At 39.0% G+C, this 27,383-nt stretch overlaps 1 protein-coding gene across 2 annotated transcripts in view; it reads right to left on the bottom strand.

Moving 5' to 3' along the window:
• Positions 1–27,383, bottom strand: part of LOC102220729 (plexin-A1-like) — a 289,583-nt gene that overhangs the window by 112,414 nt on the left and 149,786 nt on the right. For both annotated transcript variants that reach the window (XM_023337491.1, XM_023337496.1), the window contains exons 5-8: positions 16,905–17,005; positions 14,240–14,363; positions 13,810–13,963; positions 13,026–13,125 (exon numbers count right to left, since the gene is read on the bottom strand). In XM_023337491.1, the coding sequence (XP_023193259.1) occupies positions 13,026–13,125; positions 13,810–13,963; positions 14,240–14,363; positions 16,905–17,005 (479 nt within the window). The remainder of the gene's footprint in view (positions 1–13,025; positions 13,126–13,809; positions 13,964–14,239; positions 14,364–16,904; positions 17,006–27,383) is intronic.

The raw sequence follows: 27,383 nt of genomic DNA, 5'->3' as shown, positions 1-27,383 counted from the left end.
TGGCACTTCTGAAACATTCCCTAAATGAACAGACATCTCAGCCCTGAAACCCTGTTGTACCAAATTCTCATCGATTATCAACAAACATATCAATGAAATCCAGAAACGGAGCAGAAACGAACAAAACCCAAAAAGTCTGGGGGTTTAAATCAAACTCTGAGCCTGAGAAAAACCAAACTTCTACAGCATCAACTGTTTATGGTGAAATCTCCATAAATCACGTTAGAAAAACAAATGTAACTACGGTCTCTTGCATTAAGATTTTATTCCAGCTGTCAGGCAGGCCAAGGCGGATGCTGAAAACAGCTGAGGGAGAGAGAGAGAGAGCAGTCAGAGCCAGAGCAACACTCCCTCCTTCTTATTCTCCATGCTTGGAGGCTTAGTGAGAACTAAGCTGGCAGACTAAGATAAGCCTGTTTTTATATAACATTTTTTTCTCTCTCTCTCTCTTTATTCATTCAGAGTTGAGGAGGCAAAATGAATATATACACATTCAAAGATGGATTAGAAGACAAAAACAAGGCTATCATGTGGAATGGACGAAAAATACTGTGCAGGAATAAAATGGCTAGTTAAAGTTTTTAATTTACTCAATGTCAGACATTTAACAGGAGGGAGATGATAGTAAGTAATAGGAAAACAACATTTTCTCTTAAAGCGCCTGCTTGATCACATCTTTTGCAAGTACGTTCTTATCAGCACTGGACTAAATTACTTTCTGCTTTCTGTCAATCATGTGGCTCCTGCTTGAAGAAACACAGCCTCTCTCTTCCTAATCTTAGTCATATAGTAGAGAACACGCAATCATTCAACATGCAAACGTGAAGAGTGACAAAAAAAAACAAGCCTGCTTTTGAAAAAGTCTTCAACTTTTCCTTGTTTCGTCCTTTTTCTTGTTTAAGCAGGATGTTGTTTTCTAGCTGTTACATCACACTAAAACAAAATGGGATTAAACTGGATCAAGAAATCTAATGTTTAATTAGCTGGTCCTGCCAGAGTGCTCAGTCAGTCCTCCAACACCACCCACAGTCAATGTTCTGTAGATTAGAGCCACTAAAAGGCTCCTGAGTCTCCCTCCACATCACTAAAAGGGCAGCCAAAGAGAACATGAGTTAACTGATATGAAAAACAGGAAACAAATGTTGTTCCTGTAAATAAGCAACTTGTTTGCTTGCACCAACCAATTGTCTAATTTCTTAAAGACAGAATAAAGACCAAAATGTAGGAAAGAGCTTTTCTTTATTATCTTAATTGGAAACACAACGTAACCAAATCTTTTGATATAAAAACATGTTCAAGAAGGCGGGTTTCCAGTATTTCACCCTGAACCGCGACCCTTCATTCTTCCCCAGATTCACTTTGTTCTAAAATTATGTTGAACAGATATACCCAGGGTGGACACATGCCACATGAATGTTGGAACTCCACATTATTTGGATGTGGAGGGTTGTTTATGTTTTTACCTCCGACATAAACTGTGAAGTAGACGTTTAAAATACTTCTTAAACTGGAGCATTTCCTCCTCTATTTCCATAAAAGGCCAAAAGCTGTGTTTGATTTAAAACATGCTAGAGTTTAACAGGAAATACAAACTCTAGGCGATATTAAGCTGGGTTAACAGAAGCAGAATGCTGTGAAGATTCAACCAACTTGACATCCTTTAACAACAAAACCCCAACCCAAAGGTTTGTGTTATTATTAAAAATACTACACTCCATACCAGCATTGTTTAATCTGTAAGGCTTTTATTCCGACACATGATGTGGAAAAAGAGGGAGATAAAGCACAGCTACAGACAATTACACTGTTTCCTGATCACATCTTTTACCTTAAAAAGTGCCTGAAGCCTTCATCCACCCAGCAAAAAACTCCATTCCACAGGTTAAAGGTCGTGGTGTACAAACATCCACACTAATACACTGATACTGTATGGGAATTATAATCCAAGAGCACACATGTTCAGTCTGAAAGTAGGATTTCACGTTTTTTGTTCTCAAAACTTTTAATACTTTTGCTACATTTATATTTTGAAAGCAGGACTTCATGTCTTTCTTCTCAAAACTTGTAATGATTGCACTCAAAACTTCTCCTCGTGCTCACACTTAGTCTCTGCTCAGACTCTCTGCTCACTTCCAAAACATGGAACTCCCTTTTTGGAGGTTCCCACGTACTCTATGCTGTACTCTATGCTGTACTCTATGCGGACTCAAAGCAAATGTCTGCCGTGCAAAGATACATTTTTTATGACACATTAAACCACCCAGTGGCAACAGTGTTCACATTGAACTGGTTTTCATGTGACACCAAGCTGATAAGATTGAAAATAGGGGTTACACAATCTAATATTGTTTTAAAGTTGACACCAACATCATAAAAGTCCACAGAGTTGTCGCGGTGACGTCACAGAAACTTAAGCAAAAATGCTTCACAGCTACAGGCTTTATTAGCTATATTCACACAAATATTGACCTGGTATATTATGCAGAATTATAAAAACAAAAAACATAACATCCCAGACATCTTCATCAGCAGCAGAGAAGAGAGGTGGTCTGTTAAGTTGAATCTGATTTTTTATTTTTTATATTCAAACAATGGCAGGTAGTGATGATCGGGTATATGCTCATTTTGGATTGCTGCACAAATTATTACATCGACCACAATTGTGCTTTTGGAACACAATAAACTAACCTTGTTATAAACGGATCCCGTTTGATAGTTAACATAAGCTCTTTAGAATTACTGCTCATCTGCTTAGACACAAGAAATTTACGGTTGGTAAATTTTGCAAAAGTAAAAATCAGATGTTTACTTCGTGACACTTGGTTACCAGAAAACGCACTCATCTCTTATCTACAGATTAACAACAAATATTGTTGTTGTTCAAAAAACACAAGATTTCTTCCTGCTCTTTTGAAATATTACCAGATAGATCCAGCCGCATGTTCTGATACATATATTGTGGAGGTGCATGCAGCAGTACAAGCTGCAATAACGGTGAAAGGAAGTGGCAGTTATTTTGAGGTGTAGAGTAATAGGAACTTTCCATGCATTGCAGGGAGGCATTGAAATGCTTTGTTTGCTATGGACCCAATAACTGTGTTGAAAACTTCCTAATTTCTTTTCTCCTAATCTTTAGCAATAAACTCATTTAGATTTTTTAAGTACATATATTTTGCATAATAAAGCATAATGTTAGCATAATGTAAAGCTAGCATTGGATATTAAAGATAAATCTTGTCCACACTGTAAAGCACAAAAACATCTGAATATAACCAACATTTGTCTTTACCTAATTTGCATAAACCCACAAGGATTCATATATTTAAATAGGACATCATCAGAAAGGTACTTTAGACAGAACTCCATCACAATATTGCAATCTTTTGTCCCTTAATATAGAATGGTGTGACTGGCAAGTCACATGAGAAAACGTCACTGTAATAAGACTCAGAGAGATTAAAACTCAACTGGAGGACAACTGCTTAACTAGCCAGATGCCTGAAAGGACGTCCTCAAACTGAATTTCACTCTAGACCTTGCACTGCCTTTCTCTATGTCCTTGGTTTATTCAGATTTTTTGAGGGTTAACTCGTAATTTGTTTGCAGTGGAGTGATGGTCTCATGGCAGGGGGCTTTACATAGTCAGAGATAAGCTATTGAAACCAGTCTCAACTGCAGTCTGAGGTTTCTAATCAATATCAATGGATTTCCACAGGGAGAGGGGTGGGCTGAGGTTATGCTAACAGTCCGATGTTTGTTAGCAGAGCTCGTGAGTCAGTTCCTCCTCACTATTAACCCCGGGGTTCATCGATTTCTTGTTGCAGGCACGCGTGCGTGCACATTCACAGACATGCTATGTATGCTCACACCTCTAAAAGCCACACACACATACACACACACACACACACACACACACACACACGCACGCACGCACACCCCCTTATATGGGGAGACAAACTTACACACACAAGCTGTCACTTGCATTGACATCCAAGCATTCCTCTGGGTCACCTGGCCGGTTGAGACTTGTCTTACAGTAGAGATGTCAATGCCTGGACAATAGACCTGGGGTAAGTGGTTGTGCTGCTGCTGCAATGTAGTCAATAAAAATCGCCTGCTGTTTAGCAAGGCCCAGCAACAGAGCTGGGTCAAATGCCTTTTCATCTCCTCTAAGCTTTTGTTCTTGTGAGGCCGGATCGATGGAACAAAGCTGTTGATATGCAAGCAAGCCAAAGCATGTATGGAGGGAGTCAACAATCATATCCTCAATTAAATCTGGCGAGTGTTGATGAAGTCACAAATCAGGCTGCAATTCTGTCCTAACAAGGAGAGCTCAGTCCGTCTGGGTCGATACTCTGCAGAACGTCCTTTTGGGATATGTCTGCACCAGCTACACACGTCTACAGACTGACATTTAACCATTTTTCTTTGCAAGCTCAATCAGACTTGAAAGCTCTGGTCTATAAACAAAATCTGACTCAATTGGATTTAGACCTGGACTTTGACTGGGACGTTATAAAATGTGAATATGACTTGAGATAATCTCTTCAATTGCAGCTGTTAGAATTGTTATTCTGCTGAAAGGTGAACCTTTGCTCCATTGAAGTTATTTGCAGCCTCTAAAAGCTTTTCTTTCAGAATTGCCCTGTATTTACCTCAACCCATATCCTCAACAACTCCATTAAGCTTCCACAGTCATGCTTAAGGAAGGTAACAGTGGGGATACTGTGGAATTTTAACTCCCTGTTTGCACAAAACTAGCAGGATAGTAAAACGTAAATGTTTTGTTACAAACATTGCACCTGTCTTTACATGGTCACAATGTTTTGGGCAGACAAAAATCTGAATAATGGCCATGTAAATGCCAATGGAAAACATTCAAAGTCAGTCACATCATTTTGCGCTCGCGCTCTCAGGCCCGATTCTTACCAGCAGACAGCACAACAATGACAGACTTCCATCTTCAGTCTGAGCTGCTGCATCTTTTGAAAAAATTTGGGAGATTAAGCTAAAACTGCTGATCGTGGAACAAATAAACGAAGACGCATAGATTACACATGCCAGATCACTCACCTCTACAGAAGCAAAGGGTTACAAAAGTTGCCCCTGGATTAGTGAGTCCACAAACGTTTTACTGCCTCCCACAGGCCTGACATGCATATTACATCATTTCCAGTGCTATTTGTTTTGCCATTTGTTTTTCCATTTTGAGCGTAGCTTTTTGTCAGGTAATCAAAGGGAAACGTTTCTATAAACAGGACCTTTGTTTTACACCAGGAATTTTGCACATTTTAAAATTCAAATTTAAAACCTTTTAAGATCATTATCAGTAAAATGTAAAACCTGCATCATGACAGAAATGCATATTTCATAGAGCAGTAGTGTCAAACGTTTTAGCACACAATGAACATAGCATCGTCTTGGTTGGTGTCAGAAGTGAACCAATGACGAATGTCGTCCAGCCTACCGGCGATAAATTTACTCTCTCTACCCATGAGAGACGCAACAGAGCTAGCCAGCTAGCCAGGTTATACTAACAGCTAGTTATCAGTAGCTGTCGCAACCCCAAAAAACACAATAATAATGTTTGAGGGTGACTCAAACATTCGTCTGACAGAAAAGTCAAATGAGAAAAGAAAAAAACATAAGATAGTCCTGCCATGACAACATTTATTGTATTATATTGTTATGTAATTAACAAGGCCATCTTACATTTTAAAATTAATTTAAGACATTTTAAGACCTTAATTTTAGATACATTAATTTAATCTTATACAAGACAAGCAGCATTTTAGAAGTAGATTTAGATGTTCGACTTTATTTTACTTACATGTTTGCTGTGTCCCATACCTGGCTTATGGCATGGTGCACTGGGCTTTATTCAGGGGCATCAAGGTAGAAAGGATTGAATACATACGTGCGCTGCTCTTTTCAGATCATTTACTTGTAAATTAAAAAAGAAAAGCGGTTATGAATATTTTTCCGTCCCCTTTACTATTGTGCATTACTGATGTACTGTCACATTACATGAAAAAACAGTAAATAAATCCTTTTGCAGGACGCTATACCTTCTAGTCTAAACAGAGTGGCTTTTCAGCTTGATCACCAAACAAATCCCTTTGAGTTTTATCCAGTGCCGCTACACAGCGAGCAGCAATAAAGTGATGCATACATCATTAAGTTACGCAGCCCAGGAACCAAATGAGAAGTTTAAATTCTCAGTAGGGTGGCTCAAACTCATTACTTGATATTATTGGAGATTGTCAGAGCAATGTCCAAAAGCAGCGAGTCGGTGAGTCTCAACTCTCAGTTTAATTAAAGAAAATGGGATGCATTCATTGAAAATTGGACAATGCCAGAGAAATCAGCACCATCAACTAATGGATGGGTGATCACAAAACAAAGATGAGCCTAAACAGTGTCGCACTTGAGGAGTCCGAAAGTTGATGAACAAGGGAGGAGAGGGAAGGTGGCGGGATCGCCTGGAAATGAGAGCGGCTCCTGCAGGCTGGAGTGTGGGCCGATCCCATCCGCTGAGTACCTCCTTTCACTGCTTCTTTCATATTGAAATGGTCATGGCGGCCTGAAGCTGAGTGGGGGGGAGGCGGTCGCTAACCTTTCAGCTGTGTGGGACGCATTATCCCGCCACACAATAACGCACAATCTCCGTCTTGTTTGCTAACACTGCTTTATATTTCTCCTTCCCTCTTCATGCCTCTCCAGCACTCGGGGAATGTGGGTTTTCTTCAATGCTCCGCTCTCCCCTCCAGCACCATCCCCGTTCGCTTCAATCCCTCTCTTTAAAGATGCATTATTCCTCTCTCCCGCATGCTCAATTAAACTATTCCAAATCTCTTTTTTAATGCAAATGCCTAATATTGTAAAAAGCGTATGTAAATAGCTCTCAGCATAATCTGCTGTGCCAAGTCTGCGCCTTCTGTCTCCGTTTGTTGCCTCTGACTGTGAAAGCACCTGTTTGTGCGTTCGCTTAAAGAGGATGCAGGAGCCGGTGAAGCCGGTGGTGCTTTTTTTTTTTGCGTCGTGCGTACCTTCGGGCAAGCCGTGCGAAGACACGCACACGCCCGTCTGGCCCGCCAACCTTTGGGCTGCTCTGCTTGTGCACCAGTGCCGATGCTGTAAAGCCTCTCCACCTGCTCCACACCCACCAGGACAGCTCCATTACCAGTCATCTGAAACACTGCGACTCCTGCGCATCGACCTTCTACGGGCGGGGTCAAAGATTTCAAGGTCAAAGGTGACGGCGGTAGGGGAGTGGTGTGTAAAACGTTGGCTTACATTAAAGCTGCCGCACTGTAGTTTTGCTACAGACTCCTGAGGGGGGCCGACATCAAAGGCTTAAACAGCAGCAAGCCTATTTAAGCGGCGAAGTGGGTGGGGGGGCACAGCAGAGAATGCACACCCACACAAAAACGTGCAGCAAACGTGCACAAAGGCAGATACTCATGAATGTCTTCCTTTTGCAGTCATTTTAATGCATCCTGCATAGGTTTTAACAAGAAAAAAGACCAAACATTAACAGTCACGTGTTAACAACATGTTGTTACATGTGCAGATGACGCTGTTCTGTTTGCTTAAAGGAAAATGCAAGAGAAGTGGTCTTGAGGTTAACAGATGAACTGAATGGCATCTCTTATTGGCTGTAAAAATCCAGTCTCGGGTTAAATACAGAAAAGACAAGTGCAATGTTTTTTTTTTTATGTTACAAGGAAAATGAAAAAGTATTCAGATAAAATTAAAATGTTGAGGATTTTATGACTTTGAATCTAACCTTAGTCTTTAAAAATCATGTCCAAAAAGCTCAGAGTCTTTAAAATTCAAGTACAGTATACATGTGGATCTCTTACTGCAGCAGAGCATTTATCTAAATGCTTTTTTTTCATGTTTTATTATATTGTATGACTTGTATTGTATGGTCACTGAGAAGCTAAACAATTTTATAACCTCTTGAATCAACATATAAGAGTGTCTCAAAGATGCATGACAAGAAATCCTGACAATATTAGCACCAACATTCTTTCTAAATCCTTTCTTTTAACTTTGAAAATCTGATATTTCATGCAAACATTTGTTGAGTTTATAAAACTCATCATGTCCTTGTGACTCCGCCTTTACAAAGATTCGTCTTTTCGAGATCAGATAAGAAGGGCGCCCTCTAGAGGTGAGTGTAGCATCCCAAAATGTAGGACTGGTTTTACAAAAACGTATCTTTTGCCGCGAAGAGTTACCGGAACAATTTTCCAAATGAAATTCTGACATGTTCTGGTTATGAAATATTTGCAGATTTGGCTAAATATATGGATGTTAAGTACGTAGATTTGCACTTGTTATTGATGAAAGAAACTGTTTTGCGAATTGTCTGTTGGTTTGAAGTTTGTTTGGTTTAAGTGAGATTTGAATAATGATTTGACTTTATGATTAAACTGGTTTTTCACCAATTCATGATCTGTTAAGTCAAACTCTATTACATCAACCTGTACAGGGGCAGCAGGTGGAAATTAGCATGTTTTGCTATCACCCCTTACCATGCATTTCTCCTTTTTAAAACATTATTGAAATGTTTTAAAAAGTGGTGGTTTGCCACTGTGTAAATAAATAAACAGTACAACAAAAAACAGAACATCAGAAAGTAAAGGCTGGAGAAGAGGCCCAGGTGAGCTCTCCCTCTCCAAGCCCACTCCATTTATGACCATTGCCACACAGAAACTCCAGCCAGAGCTAATTAACGGCCTATTACTATGCAGATATATGCAGGGCCGAGAGCAGATCTCAGGCAATAAATGGGCTGATGAACAAGAGGCAAGAGAGAGAGGGAGAAGCAATGAGATCAGAGGATGATGGGATGACCAAAGTGTTGTGTGGTAGAGACGCAACACATAACAGGTAGACCATAAAACACAGGGTTAAATCTGTAAAATCTTGAAATTCAATTCAGTTCAATGCAAAAGCACAAAAACGTCTAAAACAGATACAAAAGGTCAAACATAAAGAACTCACCTTAATGTCTGGGGTTCATAATAAAGAATAAACTTATTTCATCATTTCAACTTGGAGAGCAAATACCATCTAGCTATCACTTCGGAAGAGTTAAAACAAATTAGTGTGGAAAAAGTAATGCTTTTAGACCTATTTTATGATTTAAATGTATCAAAAGGAAGGACAGGCAAGACTGAAAAACGGTAAATGGAAGGAATTAGCAAAAACTTTGTGCTTCTCCCACCTCACATGGCTCTCACTTTGGAGCCTTAAACTTCAAAGTGCCAAATGTAAAAGTTTTTTTGTACGTAGCCTCGTATGGGTCGGCAGCGGAAGTCTGCCAACGTCACCCAGCCAACTGGAGAAACATTTGAACTTATCGATGATGGAGGCAGCTTGCTAACTGGCTGGATAGCAAGGGTATATTGCTGACTGCATACAATTTACCCTAATAGCAAGATATAGTAGCCACTGTATTTATTATCAAAGACTAATATGCCTTTGTTAGCCAGCTATATCAGTAGCTAGTTACCGGTAGCCACCAGCAATTCCAGTCACAGAATGTAATTAAGATGTTTGCATGCGACTCAAACTTTTGCCTGACAGAAAATTCCCCCAAGAAAAAAAAAGAATTACATTAAATACTCCTGTCAGGACAAAATTGAAGTCCTGTGACTAACGTATTTAAGGTCAACTTAATCTTTTTTTAAATTTTAGACATTTTAAGGTCTTGATTTAGACACATAAATTTAAAACTCCTTATAATGCATGGACACCCTGGCAGGAGATCAGATAAAAAGGGAGCCCTCTATAGGTGAGAAGCAGTATTGTTTTGTTTTATGAAACCAACTCCTGGTTGCCTAATGAATGGTGGGAGTCTGTGCCTGGTGGACGAGGCTGCAGTCAGACAGAGCGAAGGCTGTCCAAATCCCTGGGCTGTAAATCACACTCAGCGAGTCGTGGTATTGAATGTCTTTTTATTTTTTATTTAACCTGTATTTAACAAGACAAGACAGTTAGGGGCTTGCTCCTGATTGGTTGGTTGGTTTATCACTTTGCTGCTCTGTTGGTTTGTCAGCCTGGTCCTCCTTTTAGTTCAAGTCCACATGGAGATATACCTGACTAATACAGGGAGGTGAAATAAAGCTGCGGATTTGCAATTATTAAGGGCCGACTTATTGAAATCAGCCTCAATTTTTCAGCTAGAAGTGTCAAAAAAATAAAAGGGAAGGAAAATAGGTGGGTGCAACAAGATGTCATAATTAAAAATAAAAAGCACCAGTCAAATCTCAAAGGAAAAATAGAAAAAAAGAAAGGCAAGTCATGAATAAATTGACATAAGAGCTGTTGCTGGATATTTGTCAGGGTTATTTCAACCATTCATTTGGGAGAATGCTAATGCTGCAAAGAAGCTGTCAGCTTTGTAAGAACTGCTTTTTGTCAGAATCTATTAGAGCACATGATCTGACAGGAACTCTGACAAATGCTCTCTATCTGTTTGGACTAATGTTCAACTTGGAAGCAACCTAGAAAAAAGGAGATACTAATAACTCTGAAAATGACAAATGTACATACAAGATGACACCTTAGCAGTTCTATGTAATAACAGACAGGCAATTTACCGGCCACCAACTCTGCAGGGGTCAACGCAGCATGGGGCAGTTACTGGTATCAAGCTAACGTTTTATCGGATCAACCCTTTGATTTAAAGTCGTTATAATGAGATACTGATGATCATGCAGGAGCAGAAATTCACTGCTGCCCCTCCCCTACATGTTACTGGTCAGCTGGTAAATAAAAGGCTACATTATTTACTGGTTAAAATAAAGAAAGATTTCACTGAAAACATTTCAAAGGGGATAAACAGCAATGTAGATGTAGAGCTGTTACATGACATGAGAATGTTACACATCAACAGTGTCTTCAGTCAGAGGCCTCCCCAGATTCATTGCAACACTGACTGTTGCAATGAGAGAAATTGACTCTTTGAAAATGACATTAATTATGACATTTAATTTCCCTTTGGGATAAAAAGTCAATCTGAATTGAACACAATGTTACACACAATGCCAGCGTTACTCCACAAAGAGAAGAAAGGCAAAAGTGAATAACTCACAACTTCTGGTAAACTACAACTAAATATTATTGAAATTTGTGCACCAAAATCTAGAACAAGTGCTCTACTATGCATCAATACAAAACACTTTGTAAGACAGAAGATTTATTAAATCATATACACTTAATTAATTAATTATGAGGAGAATTACATGTAGTTTGCAACTTATATTGTTAATTTAATGCATACGGCCATGAAAACTGGTTCTATAATTATTGAGGAAGGGGCATTTTGTTTGGTTTTTTTTCTTTTTACAAGTGGGTTTGTTCTTCCTACTTCTTTTTCATTAATGCTAGTAATTGTTGCAATAGAATGTATTTGTGAATTAATGATGACATTTGTTAGCTTTACTGACTAAATTGATTGTTTTTCTTGGTACATATAGAGTAAAATATCCAACATATGTAGCAAACACACAAAAAGGTTTTGTGAAAACATCAAGAAGCAGACTAAATTTAGATTCCACAAAGTCTAGATGGAACTAAGGCTGCAAGATACCAGAAAAAATATTATTCTGGTACTATTTCTGAATATTGCAATGAATGTATAGATTACAACAACCCTGCATTTTCATGACTTTATTGTCTCCATCATTACAATTTCCACACCACCCCTTAGCCTCTCAATTACAAAAACCTACAAGTGGGTGGGCATCAATGGCAGGAGGACAAACTCATCACTGACAGCTAAAGTGTGAATGAAAGTCCTGAAAAAGTACAGCTGTACTGACTAAATATTAAATCCAAACCTGCAAAGGTGGTGCTGATGACATATTGAAACAATTACCTCTTTAAAAAGCACAAACAGGAAAACTGAAGACCTGAGAGGTCTTGTTCAGACCCGGCGCTCACATCCGTCCTGGTGATCTGACCGTACACCCCCACACACACGTGCACTCCCACCCCCCCACACAGCTAAACATAAGAGTGAGCCAACTCAAGGCAGACTGAGGATTCTCAATTAGTTTCACAAAGTCAGTTCAAACTGTCCTTGGAGACGCTTTGAAACCTCCCACTCACCTTACATGATTCCACACAGGATCCATTCAATAAACAGCGCTGCTTAAATCCATCTCTGCTACAGGCTCTTTCATACTGTTGGTCAGAATATTCTGAAGTCAGAATTGTTTTCTGCCAGATTTTTTACTGAAATTTGTTTTACTTATATAGAGATTTCTGGTGATTTCCTCTTTTATACTTGAGCCACATTCATCCAATCAAATAAGCTGGATTTGAACCCACAACTTTCAGTAGGTATGAGAGTTTCTCTCTACATACATGGCTAAAACAGATATGTAAAGATCCATGGACTAATGATGACTGATGAAGGCATTACTGGGAGACACAAAGAACAACAACTTTAACTTGGTAAAGTATTTTAAGACTTCCTATTTACTCCACAAATAACAGATTCAGGCCAATAAAAACCCAAACAAACGGCTTTGAAATCAGTGTTGAAAAGCAAAGCGGTATTCCTTTACTCAAATTAGGAATAAATCACTTCCAAACGGCGTAAATGATGTGTTCTGGGCTCCCAAGCTTGGCTGCTCTTCTAGGCATTGCGTGGATGGGATTCGATTTATTATTTCACTCACCAGTACTCCCTTATTTGCCCGAGATGTAATTAACTAATTGATTTGTTAAAAGCTTGAATATATTGAATACCGAAGAGGCACAGGTTGCGAGCCATCCTCACTTCTCCCCATTAAAATAAGAGTTACTTGTCAGCCAACATTTTAGCACCGCTGCTTTTAGCAAGAAAGTACATTTACTTATTAGTGCTTGTCACTGCTATGCATGGATGTTTAATATTACCATGACATGAGTTAATCTGTTCTTTTGCTATTTAATTTGGATCAAATGTAATGCATAATTAGGTTTTTGTCCTGTTTTGCATTTATGAGCGGCTGACTTACGACTGGTGGACGCTGCAGTTGTAGAAGACGAACAAAACGCTGGCAAACTTCTTTCCTGTCTCTTTGGACTTCAGGTACAGTCTTATTATACGTTGGTCACCTAGAAAGAAACACAAGACATTTGACAGTCTTTTTTACATTATTCCAGCATTTAATTATCATGACCCAGCATGAATGACATCCATTATCTAATATGGAGCTATAAAAATGACATTGGCATCTAAGTCTTGTGCAATCTTAAAGCCACTAATAGCAGTGGCTTTAGACATGTTCTGCTCCTTCAGACATAAAACCCTTTTTAAGTTAAATTGCTCAAATTTCTTGCATAAATAAAACATAGCAGCGCTCCAACTCCTGCCCATCTACTTAGACCTTTTTTGGATATTCCAACTCAGTCAGTCAAAGATGGAGTGATATTTACTTCAAGCACTGGAACATAATATGCAGCTAAAATGAAAGTTGTAAATGCAATAGTGTGAATGAGTGAACATGACAGGGCAATGGTGGAGTCCTCGACGATTTAAGAGCCAGCAGCTAAATTTTACTGATATCTGCATGAACTGCTGATATTAACTTGAAGGAGAAGGCAGAAGACAAACTAAATGGGGAAGGTCACGGCTGTCAGGAGCCTTAAATTACAACAGAAATGTGAAAAGGAACACTGTGAAACAAAATCAAAATAAATAATTTTGACCAGAACACTTTATATGAGGTAATAAATAACTACTAAGTTTCCTTATTAAGTATCTACAAATTATTTAAACCAAAAAAACTAGTTAGTTACCCTGGTCTCGCGTTATGGGAGCAATTTCTTTGGTAGAGGGAGACAGGCAGAAGATCCGTCCGTTGTAGATGCGTCCTTCCGTCTCCACGTAGTCCTCGAAGGAGCAGTTCACTCCTGCAGACAGACTGGGCACGTTCTGCGCCTGAAGCACCAACTAGGAAGCAGGACAGAAATCAGAAAAGATGAGCTAGAGCAGAAATTTCAATCAATACACTTCATTACTGATGCCCCCGAAGCAGAAAAACGCTGCTCCGATATCAGCTTTCGGCTCCGGCCTAAACTGATTGCTTTTGATAACACATCAACAAGCTTTATCTAATATCATTTTAGATCCTTTTCCCTGTATGTCGCCCCCTTCTCCAGCTTTACCAACACACAAAAACAGCCCCAAACATCTGAAAAGATATGAAAACATGACAGGTCTCTGTACCTGCACTTCTGACATGGTGACAGAGACGGTCTCTGGGTGGACGGACAGATGAACGCACTGCTCCACTCTGGTGGTGAAACGCTGCGGCTCCTCTGCTCGCTCGCAGCGATCCCTCCTCGAACATCTATCACAGGAGATTATCCCACCGTCACATCTCTTTAACAAAGATCCTCAGCATCATATTCTGATATCCCCTTTAATCTCACATTAACAGCTTATTTTACTCTACTTGTTGATGAAAAGTTCTGCAGAAGCTAATAACAGAGCTCCTTTCTCAACTGGGACGCATAAATTGTTGCCATTTATAAAGCCGTGCACATCCCAGTTGTTTACTGCTGTGGATATCACAAAATTATTGATCCGATGTATTTACTTAAAAAAAAAAACTGAGTTTCAGACAAGGAGTCTGTTGATTAGTGTGTGCAGGGATGCATGGAAATTAGAAATAAATTAGGGAAGCCCATACAAAATAACTTGCATTTAAAAAGCTGAGCCCAGCAATTACTGGAATATGTCATGTTAAATGGTGGCGTGTGAACCAAATCAGCCCTTTTTCAATAGCTGTGCAGATCTGCAGGAGCCGAAGCAAAACTAAAATATGTATGAATGCTTACAGCGGCAGTATGTGTAAGGTTCAAGTGTAATGAAATGTCAGCTGTACACTAAAATCTGAATTACTGTGTAAGACACCAGGAACAAGCACACAATGAAAGAGTGCTTAAATGACTGACAGCAGCTGCTCAGTCATTCTTCGTCTCATTTGTTGACTTGAGAAGGCAAGGTATGTGTTTTTGCTCCAGTTTGGGATCCAGGACAAGTAGAAATATGAAAAGTGTTGTACTTTTGTATTTGTCACTTTTTACTTTAATACTCCAAAGTAAACTCAAGTGCCACCAACTACAAAAGTTTTAAGAGGTAAAAAGACCACCTGTGTGTAATTTATTAGTTAAAGTAAACTTCTGCTTTGGTTCAGCCTTTAGATGCAACCCTGCTCTAACACGCCTGAGTCTCTCCGTAATGAGCTCCAGGTTTGCACCTCTCCTCCTGTTGATCCTTGAAACCTCACACTGGCTGCTGATAATAGGAATGTTTTTGTGCCCCCAACCTAAAAGCGCAGCGAGACTGATGTGAATATATCTATGTGAAGAATTCATTTGTGGCACGTCAACTCTGACAAACTTTTGCTCTGACTGCTCTGTCTTCACAGCTTGAGAAAGTCTATGTAAATGAACCACATGACGAGCCAATCACAGACAGGTTTTCTTTCCACCCAATCAGAGTATTTATTGCAAATACTGCATTTGCTTGGATAAATTAAACAAATAAAACCAGCAAATCAGGGTACTGCTTCAATGGGCACAACTTATAAATCAAGATGGAAGGATTCAACTATATAATTATCCAAACACTTGGCTTTTGTAGCTCAGGGTAGGTTGGCACACAAATATGCTTCCTGTGCATTTTGGGTAATAATTATACATTTCTCAAGCTACTACGAACTATGTCAAAATTATTTCTTCTTTTAACAGCAGATTTTTAAAGAGAGATCCAGGCAAAGTCCCACATTTCTTCCAATTTTTATTGGCATAAATGTTTTATTTTCCTTCAATTTCAGAACTATGCACATCTGTGGCTTATTGTGCTAAATCTGATTAAAATATATTGGTCTTGTTGTTGTAATGTAACAAAATGTAAAAACCTAATGTGTTAGCACTTCATTGAAGCATTGTATGAATGTTGATAGTATTAGCATGTGTAACCAAGTCATCTAAAATTCAAAGTACTCTCGTCTACATCTAAGTGTTGCTTATTATTACAGCAGTAAAAGTCCAAGTACAGCACAGGATTAAAGAAAACAGCCAAACAAAGCGTTCAGTACTTGCTAGAGATGACTGACAGCAGCTGATCAGTCATCCTTCATCAGGATGGAGCAGCTCATCCATTATCTCTAAATACCTCAGATACAGACTTTGTGAAGTAGCCTCCTTTTCTTTTTGGATTCTGTGATAGAGAGCTCTTGGAAGATAGAACATTTTCAATTACACCTAATTAAAAAAATGAGCACAGCCCAATTTATTGATGGGAGATTTTACTGAACATAATTACAAAAGAGAAAAATTAGGGTTTCCTAATCTTTAAAATCCTGGAAAGTGAAACAGAAATGGAGGCTAACTGAACCATACAAGAGTAAGATGATATAAAAAAAAACAGTTAATCAAATGAATGACATGCATCTTACCTACCTGATGTAAGAAGTGTTCAAGTTTCATATATTCAACCTAAATGCAGCACCTTTTAGGTATTTTTGGACAGTTCTTTTTAACACCATGCCACTAAAATATTAGCGTTTAATAAAGGGATTAGATCTAAACATAAAACCCTATTAAGGCCAAACACTAAGAGCCAGGCCCATATACTGTACATTGCAGCATTCAAGTGGAAATGCTGAAAAGTATTTTGAAGCTTTAAAACATAAAATTTCTTAATGATCTGACGAGTCAGATATCCTTGAAGCACCTCCAAGGAAGAGGTTTATGCTAATAAGAAAAAAAGATAGGAGAGATAAAGAAGATCGTTCCAGAAAGCTACTCCACCGTCTGGTTTAATCAACACAAACCGGGCGAATTAAACTTCAAAAGCAGCTTCACTCTGTGCAAGTACTCACATGTTGTGTAGCACACACCAGCCACAGTGAGGGTCTCCTGATCCCAGACAGTCTCTACAGGATGCGTACTGCTCACAACTCTCCACCGGCACACGGGTCACCTGGAAGAAAATGTAAAAACAAAAGGTCACAGCTGGTTAACATCAGAGGGAGAAACATCTGGGACAATCCAACAGACTAAATATAGTAAGGAGTAACTGGACGTACTGTAGGAACATGCAGATACGGTTTTTGTGTGTACTTGCACACAAAAAAAACATTGCTTCATTATTGCAGTTTGTATATTAGTTAGACTTCAATCCAATTTCACTTCTAATACATTATGTCTTTGCCTCTTCAGTGTCAACTTTAATTAACATTTCATTTTAATTAGTGTTTTGGAAGTGTTGAGTGTTGGTTTGTCACATAAAAGTGAATCGCATAAACAGCAGTGAAGACCAGCTTTGCAGCAAAATGCATTTTTGATGTTGGCTTCCTTTTAAAGTTCATATTGCTTTTTTTTAAACAGAAACTTAAACCTCAACTCACTTTCTGTAGTTATCTTATCTTTCCTCGGCCCAACACATTTCTGTTAGCATCTCGATATGAACGCGAATAAAGTCAAATCATTTGAAAACAATGAGCTACTGTACTTGATACCGTTAAGATAAACATCAGTGACTACCCTGTTTGAACACTGACTCATTTCAAACGCCGTTTTCTGGCATGAATGAGAACAAATCTAAACTTTGATGATGTCAAACAATACAGCTTAGTGGATTTGTCTGCAAAAGACACCTGCATGCATATCTTAGCATCAGTGGGACAGAATGTATCATTAGGAATCCCAGAGAAACTGATCCTTGCAGATATCATTTAACAGATCTGTGCAAAGCAAGAAATTCAAAAGAACTTGAAAATTATGGCACTTTCAGGAAACTCTAAATTGCTAAAGGGTCCAAATAATTAACCCTTTATCAAATCAAATTCAATCAAATTTTATTTGTATAGCACATTTCAGCAGCAATACATTTCAAAGTGCTTTACATCATTACAAACACAGAATCACAATGCAATATAGAATCAATAATCAGAACATAGCATTAAGTCAAGTTCCATCCATAAATTTGTAATTGATTACATTTCAAATACAATTCTAAACAGGTGGGTTTTTAGCAACCTTTCTGAAATGTTAAAGTCATACCTGTGAGGAAAAAGGTTTAATGCACCCAGTTGACAATTCAAAACATCAAGTGAATCAGAATCCATATGGTAAATCTCAATTTGCTGGATGCGATTAGCCAGTGACAGGTGGATTGGCAGACAGAGCGCTGCCTCAGGCAAACTCACACACAGGACCCGATGCCAGCAGGAAGGCTACTCCTTGGCCCCAAAAACAGACTTTCAGACAAGTTTTCTGGGGCATCTGTTAAATTCTTAAATACATCACTGACCACCGAGCGCACTTTCACACACAGACAAGGCGCCGTGCGCGTGTGCACACATGCGTCTGGCTGTTTCATTTAGGTGAAGTATGAAATCAATAGCACAGCAGAAGCAGGAGGCACATGAGATTTGTTGGAGTCAGTCTGCATTCTAATACCAGCTGCAGGTGGATGCTTGTAGCAACCTTCATGGGGAAACTACCACAACAAACTATTTTATTCAACCTGCCAAACTTCAAAGAATAAATCATTCAGTTTTCATCACATGTTTTTACACAATCATTGTATAACTGACCAAACACATTGCAAATGCTATGTCTATATATGGCAAACATACGTATGTGTGTGTATTATCCAAGATTGTATCAGTGCTAATTGCAATGCTAATGCTAACTAGCTAGAGGTAGAAAATTAGTATGAATCAATGTGTTTTGTTTGAACTTCAATTCACATTTCTGCTTCCCATTACCATAAGTAGTAAGTAATGTTTCTTGGTACTGTACCGAAGGGTTTTTCATTCCTGATTCCTGATAGTCCAGTAGACTCTGATAGTTGAGGAGCTGGTGCAGTTCGCTTTCAGGCAGACTAACCAAACTAATTGAAAAATCTGTTCACCCCTTTGCCAAAAACCAAGAACTACTGAAGGAAACAACACAAAAACATCAGAAAAAGACAAGAGTCCTTCCTTTTTCAGATTAGACATTCTTATAGGGGTAGTATTATGTTTTCCAGGCACATAGTGCCATTTTATAGCACAATCAAGTCACTATGTTGTGTTCAGTTTTTATAAAAATGCTGTATATGACTTGAAAGAAATTTGACTTCAATGTTTATAGCCTTGAAATTGCATAATACATAATCTGATTGCATTTTAAAGATGGCATAATCTTTAAAAACTCCTGCTCTTTCTCACACTCGCCTTTAGGAAATTAATCGTTTAGTGATTTTTCCAAATGAGAAGTAGCTCCTATAATGAGCTCAGCTGCTGTGCAAGTTCCACCAGGTGTTTGCTAATTGCTGCCAGCTAGTCTGAAGGAGCCGAGTGGCGGAGTCGTGTGAAGGGCTGCTCTCTGAGGAGGAAGCTTGGAAACGTGGAAGCAGAAGTCAGCGCTTGGTCCACCCAGGCGTTTTGCACAGCTGGTTGCCATGGAAATTAAAGAATTTCTCAAACAGGCATGAAAGAATCAAATCAACACTCCAGGTATGTTTTTGATGAACATTATAACATGATGTAAAGCTCAAAAAATTTGATTTTACATAATACTGCCCCTTCAAAAAAGCAAACGACTCACTAGCAAAAACGGACCTGAGTGATTGGACAAACATACTCCACTACTCCACCGAGGAGCTACTGTTCGAAATTATTCGACCCATTATGCTTTTGAAAGTCAAAACATAGGGGAGCTCTCACACAATACTTGCCACATTCCCTCCATTTTACCCTCAGTTCCTGGATCCTCAGGTTCTCTGGGTCACGCTAATGTACAGGTGAACACAATGCCTTATAGAGGATTCATTGCATGGTAATAGTAACCGATGTCTGAAGACCATTATAATGCAGCCATCAGTAGGCACGAGCCTCTTACAGGACACCAAATGGCAGCAAATTGCAGTCATTATTTGTGGCTGTACAAATACCATGCTAGTAATACAGCCCATCTGATAAAGAGGGGGAGAGGGAAGGCAGTAGGGAGAAAAAAAAAAAAAAATGCTTGCTGCTCTCAAGCACAATAGCCAGAGAGAGAAGTTTATTCAGTGGAGCTTTGTGATAGCAGGCTGGATGATGTATTCCAATGGAAAAGTTCAATTATTGAGTTTTAGAAAACGGATAATGGGGAGGGTAAGTGGGAGATGCTCGGCCAAAGACTCTTTGTTTCACTCTAGGTGGCACGGCGTCTGTGTTTGTGAGGGAACTGTAAGTAAGTGAGCAGCACCTATTTATATTAAATATGGCATTTTCATTCCTGGCCCATTTATGGCAGTGGAAGGGCGGGGGGGGGGGGGGGGGGGGGGGGCATCCATCTATAGACAGGGGAGGGAGGTGGATGGGAAAAGGACAGGGAAATTACAGCAGAAGGTAGAGGAAGGATGAGATCATGAAACCAGAGAGGGGGCCAAAGGGGGGTGTCCATTTAACCATGCATTTTGGCTTTCAGGTGATAATGGACAGTGTTTGTGGATGAAAATAGCCCTCCAATGCAATTCCGATTTATTTCTTCTATTTTTTTTTTTTTTTTACCACATTTTCACAGCGGAGGAAAACGAGAGAAAGAGAGCAGAGGAGATGATGAGGGGAGTTTATTACAAATAAATAACAGCTACAAATGAGCCTCTCTCATTTGGGTCACGATAGAGAGGCTCTTAATTTGCCTAGTGGCAGATGAGAGCAGGGAGGGTGGGGGGTGGGGGTGGGAGGAAGGAGGAGGACGAGAGGCGTACAGAGAAGGATAGATGAGAAAGACACACAAATGTAATTGCGACTGATGTTTCATCCACATATGGGGCCCCCTTTTCCAGCACGGCTAGCTGTAGCTGTGAGCATGGGTGTAATTGTCTCATCTGTATAATATGGTGGCGAATATAAGGTGCTATCACAACATAATAGGCTGATGGATGGCTTATTCCGCCAGCAAGTTTAGTTCAGATGCAACCACATTAGAAGCAACACAGAGCAGATGTGCAATTTGCAGTAACACACTGGGTTGACGTACTTGACCATAAGATGGTTTTAGCAACTAAGAAAAAAATGAAGCGACCAATTGCAAACTGAGGTTACACACACACACATAGACACATGCAGAAACAAGAGACATGGGATTCTCTGGTAGATACTGTATGTCAGCAGATAATTATGGGCACTAACTGATTTATCAACTTAAAACTCACTTTTCACTTCCAAAAATGAAAGACATGTTTGTCCTCTCTGTACTTTTTCTATGGCCTATACCAGGGGTGGGCAAACCTGGTCCTCGAGGGCCGGTGTCCTGCAACTCTTAGATGTCTCCCTGGTCCAACACGCTTGAATCCAACAGCTGAATCACCTCCTAAGTGCAGTCAAGTTCTCCGGAGTCCTGCTAATGACCTCATTATTTGACTCAGGTGTGTTGAAGTAGAGACCCATCTAAAAGTTGCAGGAGACCGGCCCTCGAGGCCTGGAGTTGCCCACCCCTGGCCTATACTGTCTTGAAACACTCCAAATGAGGCCATAGATCACATGAAATGAGATGAAAGGCAACTGAAGAAACATCTGAAAAAGGAATAAACATATTCCCTCTTTATACTTAAAATTTCTAGTCAACAAATCTATGTAGAAGTAGCCCTGCTCCACAAAAAAAAGTATGCAAGCTGAAATTTATGTAGACTAAACCTCAGATTGATAAAATAGATCGAAGCTTTTGAGTGTTTAGTTTGATGATACATGAATGTTTCTAGTGTCTAGTTAATTTGGTTTGGATTTTTCAGACTCTGGACAGATCACTGAATCAGTTCCCTTCAAATAAAGCTGGGCTAAATTCTGCTTACATTAAAATAGCATAGCCTGGGGGAGCTGTGGTGGCACAGGGGTTAAGCACAACCCACAAATGGAGGCATTAGTCCTTGATGCAGCTGTCGCAGGTTCGATTCCCGGCCTGGCGACCTTTGCTGCGGTTTTCCCCTTCTTTCAAAACCCACTTTCCTGTCAATTCACTAACAAATAAAGGCCACTAGAGCCAATAAAACATTTAAAAAAAATAGCATAGCCAAAGTAAAGAAACGGGAACCAATGAGCAGTTCTGGAATGTTAATTTCTATTATCTTACTATGAATTTACGTGAGGCCACTCCTAATAGAGGTTGCTGTGAAGCTGTCACGTTCTCACTTGGCTTATCAACAGCTGAGGAGCAATCTTAAAGTGAGACGGAAATTCTCTAATCACCCTCAGTGGAAGCATCTCTTTGGCTCTTATGCCTTTATATCCCTAAGTTCCTTGTGGGAGTTGATGTGAAGCTCATGGTTTGACCTGCTATAAATAGTTAAAGCACTGGGAAAATAAATCCAGTCACGTTACGCAGCTGACTCTTGTCTGAATCTTAAAGACGACGATTCTAAAAGACCAGGTGAGATGACAGTGGAATGGAAGAATACCTCTCAAGATTTAGAAAGGCTCGAGTGTCGTTAGGCAACAAATACCAACTTGCCCCAAACGTAAATCCTAAGATGCTTTGCTTTTCAAATGGAACTCGGAAACTTGCTGACAGAAGTATTTCTTCTATCCTCTCCTCATTATCCTCCCCAGTCACCAACATTTTTTTTTAGGAACTTCATAGTTGGACAAACACCAAAGAAACTGCTTTAAAGGCAGTGCGTGGCGGTCTCTTCTCGCTGACCTCCAAGTACAGTAAATGCTGACTGAATTTAATATGAACCCTCTCTGATGTGGTGCCAGGGGTAGGGTTTCTCCACCGTGCAGTACAGTACATTTCTGTACAGTAGCTAAATCAATACGTGAAGGTACATCATCGGACCATTATGCCAGTTTTCCCGAGCCGCCACCCCTCACACCAAACGAGGCTGTTTGCTGCTAGCGGGTCACCTTACAAAGGCTGTTTTACAAGTAGAAATGCTTGACCTTGCTCTCTGAGTTCAGAAGTGCAACTCTGCAGTCATAACCTCTACAAGACAATGAGATCTGAGACATGACCTTCTGTATATGATTTGGATTCAAAAATGGCAAAAGACCTAGGGCTCTTTTAGTCTGTAATGTGAGAGAAGAAGCTCATTATCTGTGGAACCAATAAGAAAAAAAGATTGTCTAATAGCTGCGTGTTAGAAGTAAGACTTGTAATAACATGATAAAGATGACATCTGGTACAAAGGTGCAGTAGAAATCAATAGATTATGAGCTGTAATCCACTTAGTCACTTGCTTTAAGGCAATTAGATGATGTCATCCACAGGGACATGCAGGATAACAGAAATATTTCCCACTCCGTGACGTCAGCAGCCGAGAGCCATGACAGGATGAGAAATCTCTTTTTTTTATTAGACTGGAACAATTTGAACATGAAACTGTAAAAAAATCAGCAATGATAAAAGTGATTTAGTGCCATTGTTCACTTTTATGAACACAGAAAATAATGAGATATCATTGGGGAGACACAGAGATAAAAAGATGGCGGCAGACTGAGATACGTAGTAAAAAAAAAGAAAAAAACAGTGAGAAAATGTGCCAGAGCAGGACTTTACGTACAACACATGCATACACACCCCCACACACACACAACGAAGGCCGTGAATAAATCTATGAAGCACTAATCGAAAACCCTCGTCTTGCACTGAATCAGTTTTATGTTTTCCTACTCCTGTCCGTGCAAGCTCAGATGTGAGTCCACACTCCCCGTTTTGATATGTGGTCTGTGTGCTGGAGTTCAATGCACCACATTTAATTATGGCCAAGTGAATATGGGAAAAGGTAAATTGCTCTGTCAAGCTGGGGAATTGGGTTCTTGATGTTGGAACTCTCATCACTTGGCATTTCTATTATTCAACATCAAGAAAAGAAAAATGGAGGAATGACGACGGCGGGAAGAAGAAGGACCCGACAAACAAGACACCTCTGATTGTTTCTGCATATGAGGAGAATGTCAACCGGCATGATGTGAAAAGCCCAAATGCTTCTTTATTGAGATTGTTTTAATATCTTTTATGAATGTCAAATATGCCTCTTATATCATGGCTCATAAATTCATCTGATAAACTTATTTCAAAGTTATGCAAAGTTACTTGGTGAATATCTCAAGCAACCATTGAGCGAGAGATCTGGTACACCTTAACAGGACGGGGCAAGACCATTTCACTGTGACTGTCATCGTGGAGTATGTCAGTATTATAGCTAAATTATGATTTAGTATGAAAAGACAAAAGAGGGCAGTCATATTTTTGAGTAGTTGAGAAATGTTACATATCAAACTTTTTTTAAGGAACTATTTTAAAACCTGCAACAAGCTAGAAGCTTTAGCCTGCCTGTTGAAAAAACAAACAGTCAAGTAACACATTTTGTAATCTTAATAGTACAGTAAATTTAAGCCAAAGTCTGTGATGAAATGATACGAATGAAAGCCTCAATAAAAAAAATTACCCAAAGTCTATAATCCAGGTACATGTCTTGCTCATATACAGGCCACCATTAACTTTGGTCTTTATTACCTCCAGTTCACATCATGAGAATCTGGCTACTGAAGGGAAATGACATCTAAAGTCTCTATAAACTCTCTCCAATCTGAAACAAACACATGCGTAGATCCCATTTTGCAAATATTAGGCAGGAAGAGTTAAAGAAAATAGCAGAGCATGTCGCAGAAACCAATTATTTTTCCCACCTTCTCAGCTCTCACACACTAGCACTCTCCATCTGTACTCTTCTTCTACCTCAGTCTCTGAGACCAGACTGTGAATGTAGTCAACACTAACAACCTGAAAGTAAAAGGTTATTATCTGCTCCTCAAAAAGCTCATCTCATCTCTTGGTTAGTGTGATTCTGATGAACAGAGAGACAAAACGGCATAGAAAATGTACAGTTCAAAGCAAAAGTAACAAGTGCAAGGGAAATGTTGGCTAACAGAGAATCAGCTGATGAGCTAATTTAGAAATTTTTATGCAACTCTTGACAGCATAAAAGTAACAGTAGCTAGGGTGAGAAAGTAGTAGAAGTTTGTATAAGTGGTCACATATTATGACCACCACCAGAGTATTTGTCATCAAAGTAGTCAGGCTTACAAAATGCCAGTATAACTTCATCGAGTGAAGTAAGCGCATGCTAATACTATAAGGTTATGTATATGTAAGCTCAATAGACTGCATTTATGTTTGAGACTCTTATTTTGAAGTAAAAGAGAAAAAGAAAACTTGAGTATTGTGCCTAAAGTTGACCAATAAAAAATTGTCATTGAGCTAGCTAACAACATTTAGTTAAAAAGAATGGATAATACAATGGTAAAAACAGAACAAACTCAGGTAATAACGGTAAAGTTAGCATTGTTAGCAGCTAACAATGCGAAAGTTAGCGTATTCTTCATCACTTACTACTAGTCTGAAACTATATATGTAAATAATCGATGTGGGCACCATCTCTAGTTTAAAAGCTAAAATACTTTGAACAAATTTAAACCATTTGGTTTAAATTTAAACCAACTGAACAAACCATTTAAACACCAATTACCAATTTTCTAAAACACAATTTGGGATTTTCTGAAATCACTCTCACTAAAAAGTTAGAAAGTTATTATGGGTGATGTCACAGTATAAATGCACCTTAATCTCATTTCATGTTATTTAATTTTTTTCAGAACTTATATTGATACTTGTTACCATACAACTGGGCAAATTATAGATCTAAAAGAAAGCTTTGAACTCACATCTCCTTGATCATAATGCTGGCTAAAATTTGATCAAAACTTGCCCCATGTTTGTTGTTATTTTAAGATGAGGTATTATTAACATGCATGTTCTGCATTGATAAAAATGTAAATTCATGTTGATTAGGAAACTAGGAGGCCTCTCTCTCAGCAGCAGACCTCCATCCTTGAACTGAACTAACATGAGCAGGCATGTAGGGGACATATCACTGCTCATCAAATATAAAACACTGGCTTTAATAATTGAAATGACTTTCTGGTGGCAAAAGCAGTCATCTTTAATGTAGATTAAAAGGAAAGGGACAGTTATGAAAAGGAAAATCTGACAATGCTTACAGCGTGGATTTCTTCTATCATGGCAATAAGCTGCACGGCTCTGACTCAACCAGCTGCTAGACCAATTGAAATAATCTCTACAGATTAATAACATTAAATGTAAAACATAAAGCATATGTCACTATGTGTCTTAGTTTCTGTATGACTTTCTTGTCAAAAACATGCTTTGTCAGAATAAGATGCTCATTTACTCGGATGTATGGATATATGCAACTTTTAGACAAATACATTAATTAAATTTCATACTTTTCCATACTGAGTGCTGAGGAGTTTCTATCCGACTTTAATTCTTCAGATTCTTTGACTCCACGATGGTAGTTTAATTTTTCCACATCACATCAACAGTGATGGCCTCCATTTGTATCAATTACACTCCACCTCCACTCTGTTCTCATTGAGACACATGAAAGTCAATTAAGCCTAATCGCTGGTAAATTACACAACACTGTCTACATACTGTGGAAGTCTCATTTAAGGTTATCACATCGAGGTCATTAAGCGTTTGGAGATAAGGGAGTCGTAGAGAAGACTCAAAGTGCTGAATACACTAGCAAACTCTCTGAAGGCATCTGAAGATAACACAGATTCCAGAGCAGCAGGATTTTAAGCATATTATACCAATGAAGTCAGTATTGGAAATGAGAAATCCCTGAGACTAAGGAGTATTAAGTAATAGATCTAATATGTATAATAGAAATGATCCCTAATGAAATATGTTACAATTGAGTTACATTAAATCTGAGTAAACATGTTGGCATTAACCAAACCAGTCCACACAAAAACATTTTCAGGAGAACCAAAAAGACTACAGCTGTATCTGCTAAGTCAGACTGATGTTTATACCCCATAGAACCACTTTCACTTCAGTTGTGTAGGAACACAAGATGCAATAGAAAACTCATGCTCCAGCATTGTCTTACTACTTATTCGATATTGTAGCATGCACAATTTAATTGCTGGATTAGCCAGACTGCTCATAATCTTTAAAGAACTGCTAATAAGATGTTAAAACTCACACCCAGTTACTTCATCTCTGCACTGATAAAGATTCACTAACTTCAGTATGTAGGTTGCTTAAAACTGAAAGTGAAACTGATGACTTGACCAACTTTATGAATAATTCAGCTAACAATCTACAGTATATGCCCATATTAACAATTAATTCCTACATGCAGTCTTCATCTTTGAATGTGAATGTGAAACATTAAAAGGAGATAGACCAAAGATAACATACCGATCCTGACACAGCAGGACAATTTGCGCCTTTAAACCAGATACAGATCAACTAGTCAAAACAGGAACACATTTAACGTGACACATGTACTT

Source organism: Xiphophorus maculatus, chromosome 1 (genome assembly GCF_002775205.1).
Source record: "Xiphophorus maculatus strain JP 163 A chromosome 1, X_maculatus-5.0-male, whole genome shotgun sequence".
Taxonomy (NCBI): Eukaryota; Metazoa; Chordata; class Actinopteri; order Cyprinodontiformes; family Poeciliidae; genus Xiphophorus; species Xiphophorus maculatus.
Note: the sequence above shows the minus strand (reverse complement) of the source record. Positions and strands in the feature narration are given on the sequence as shown.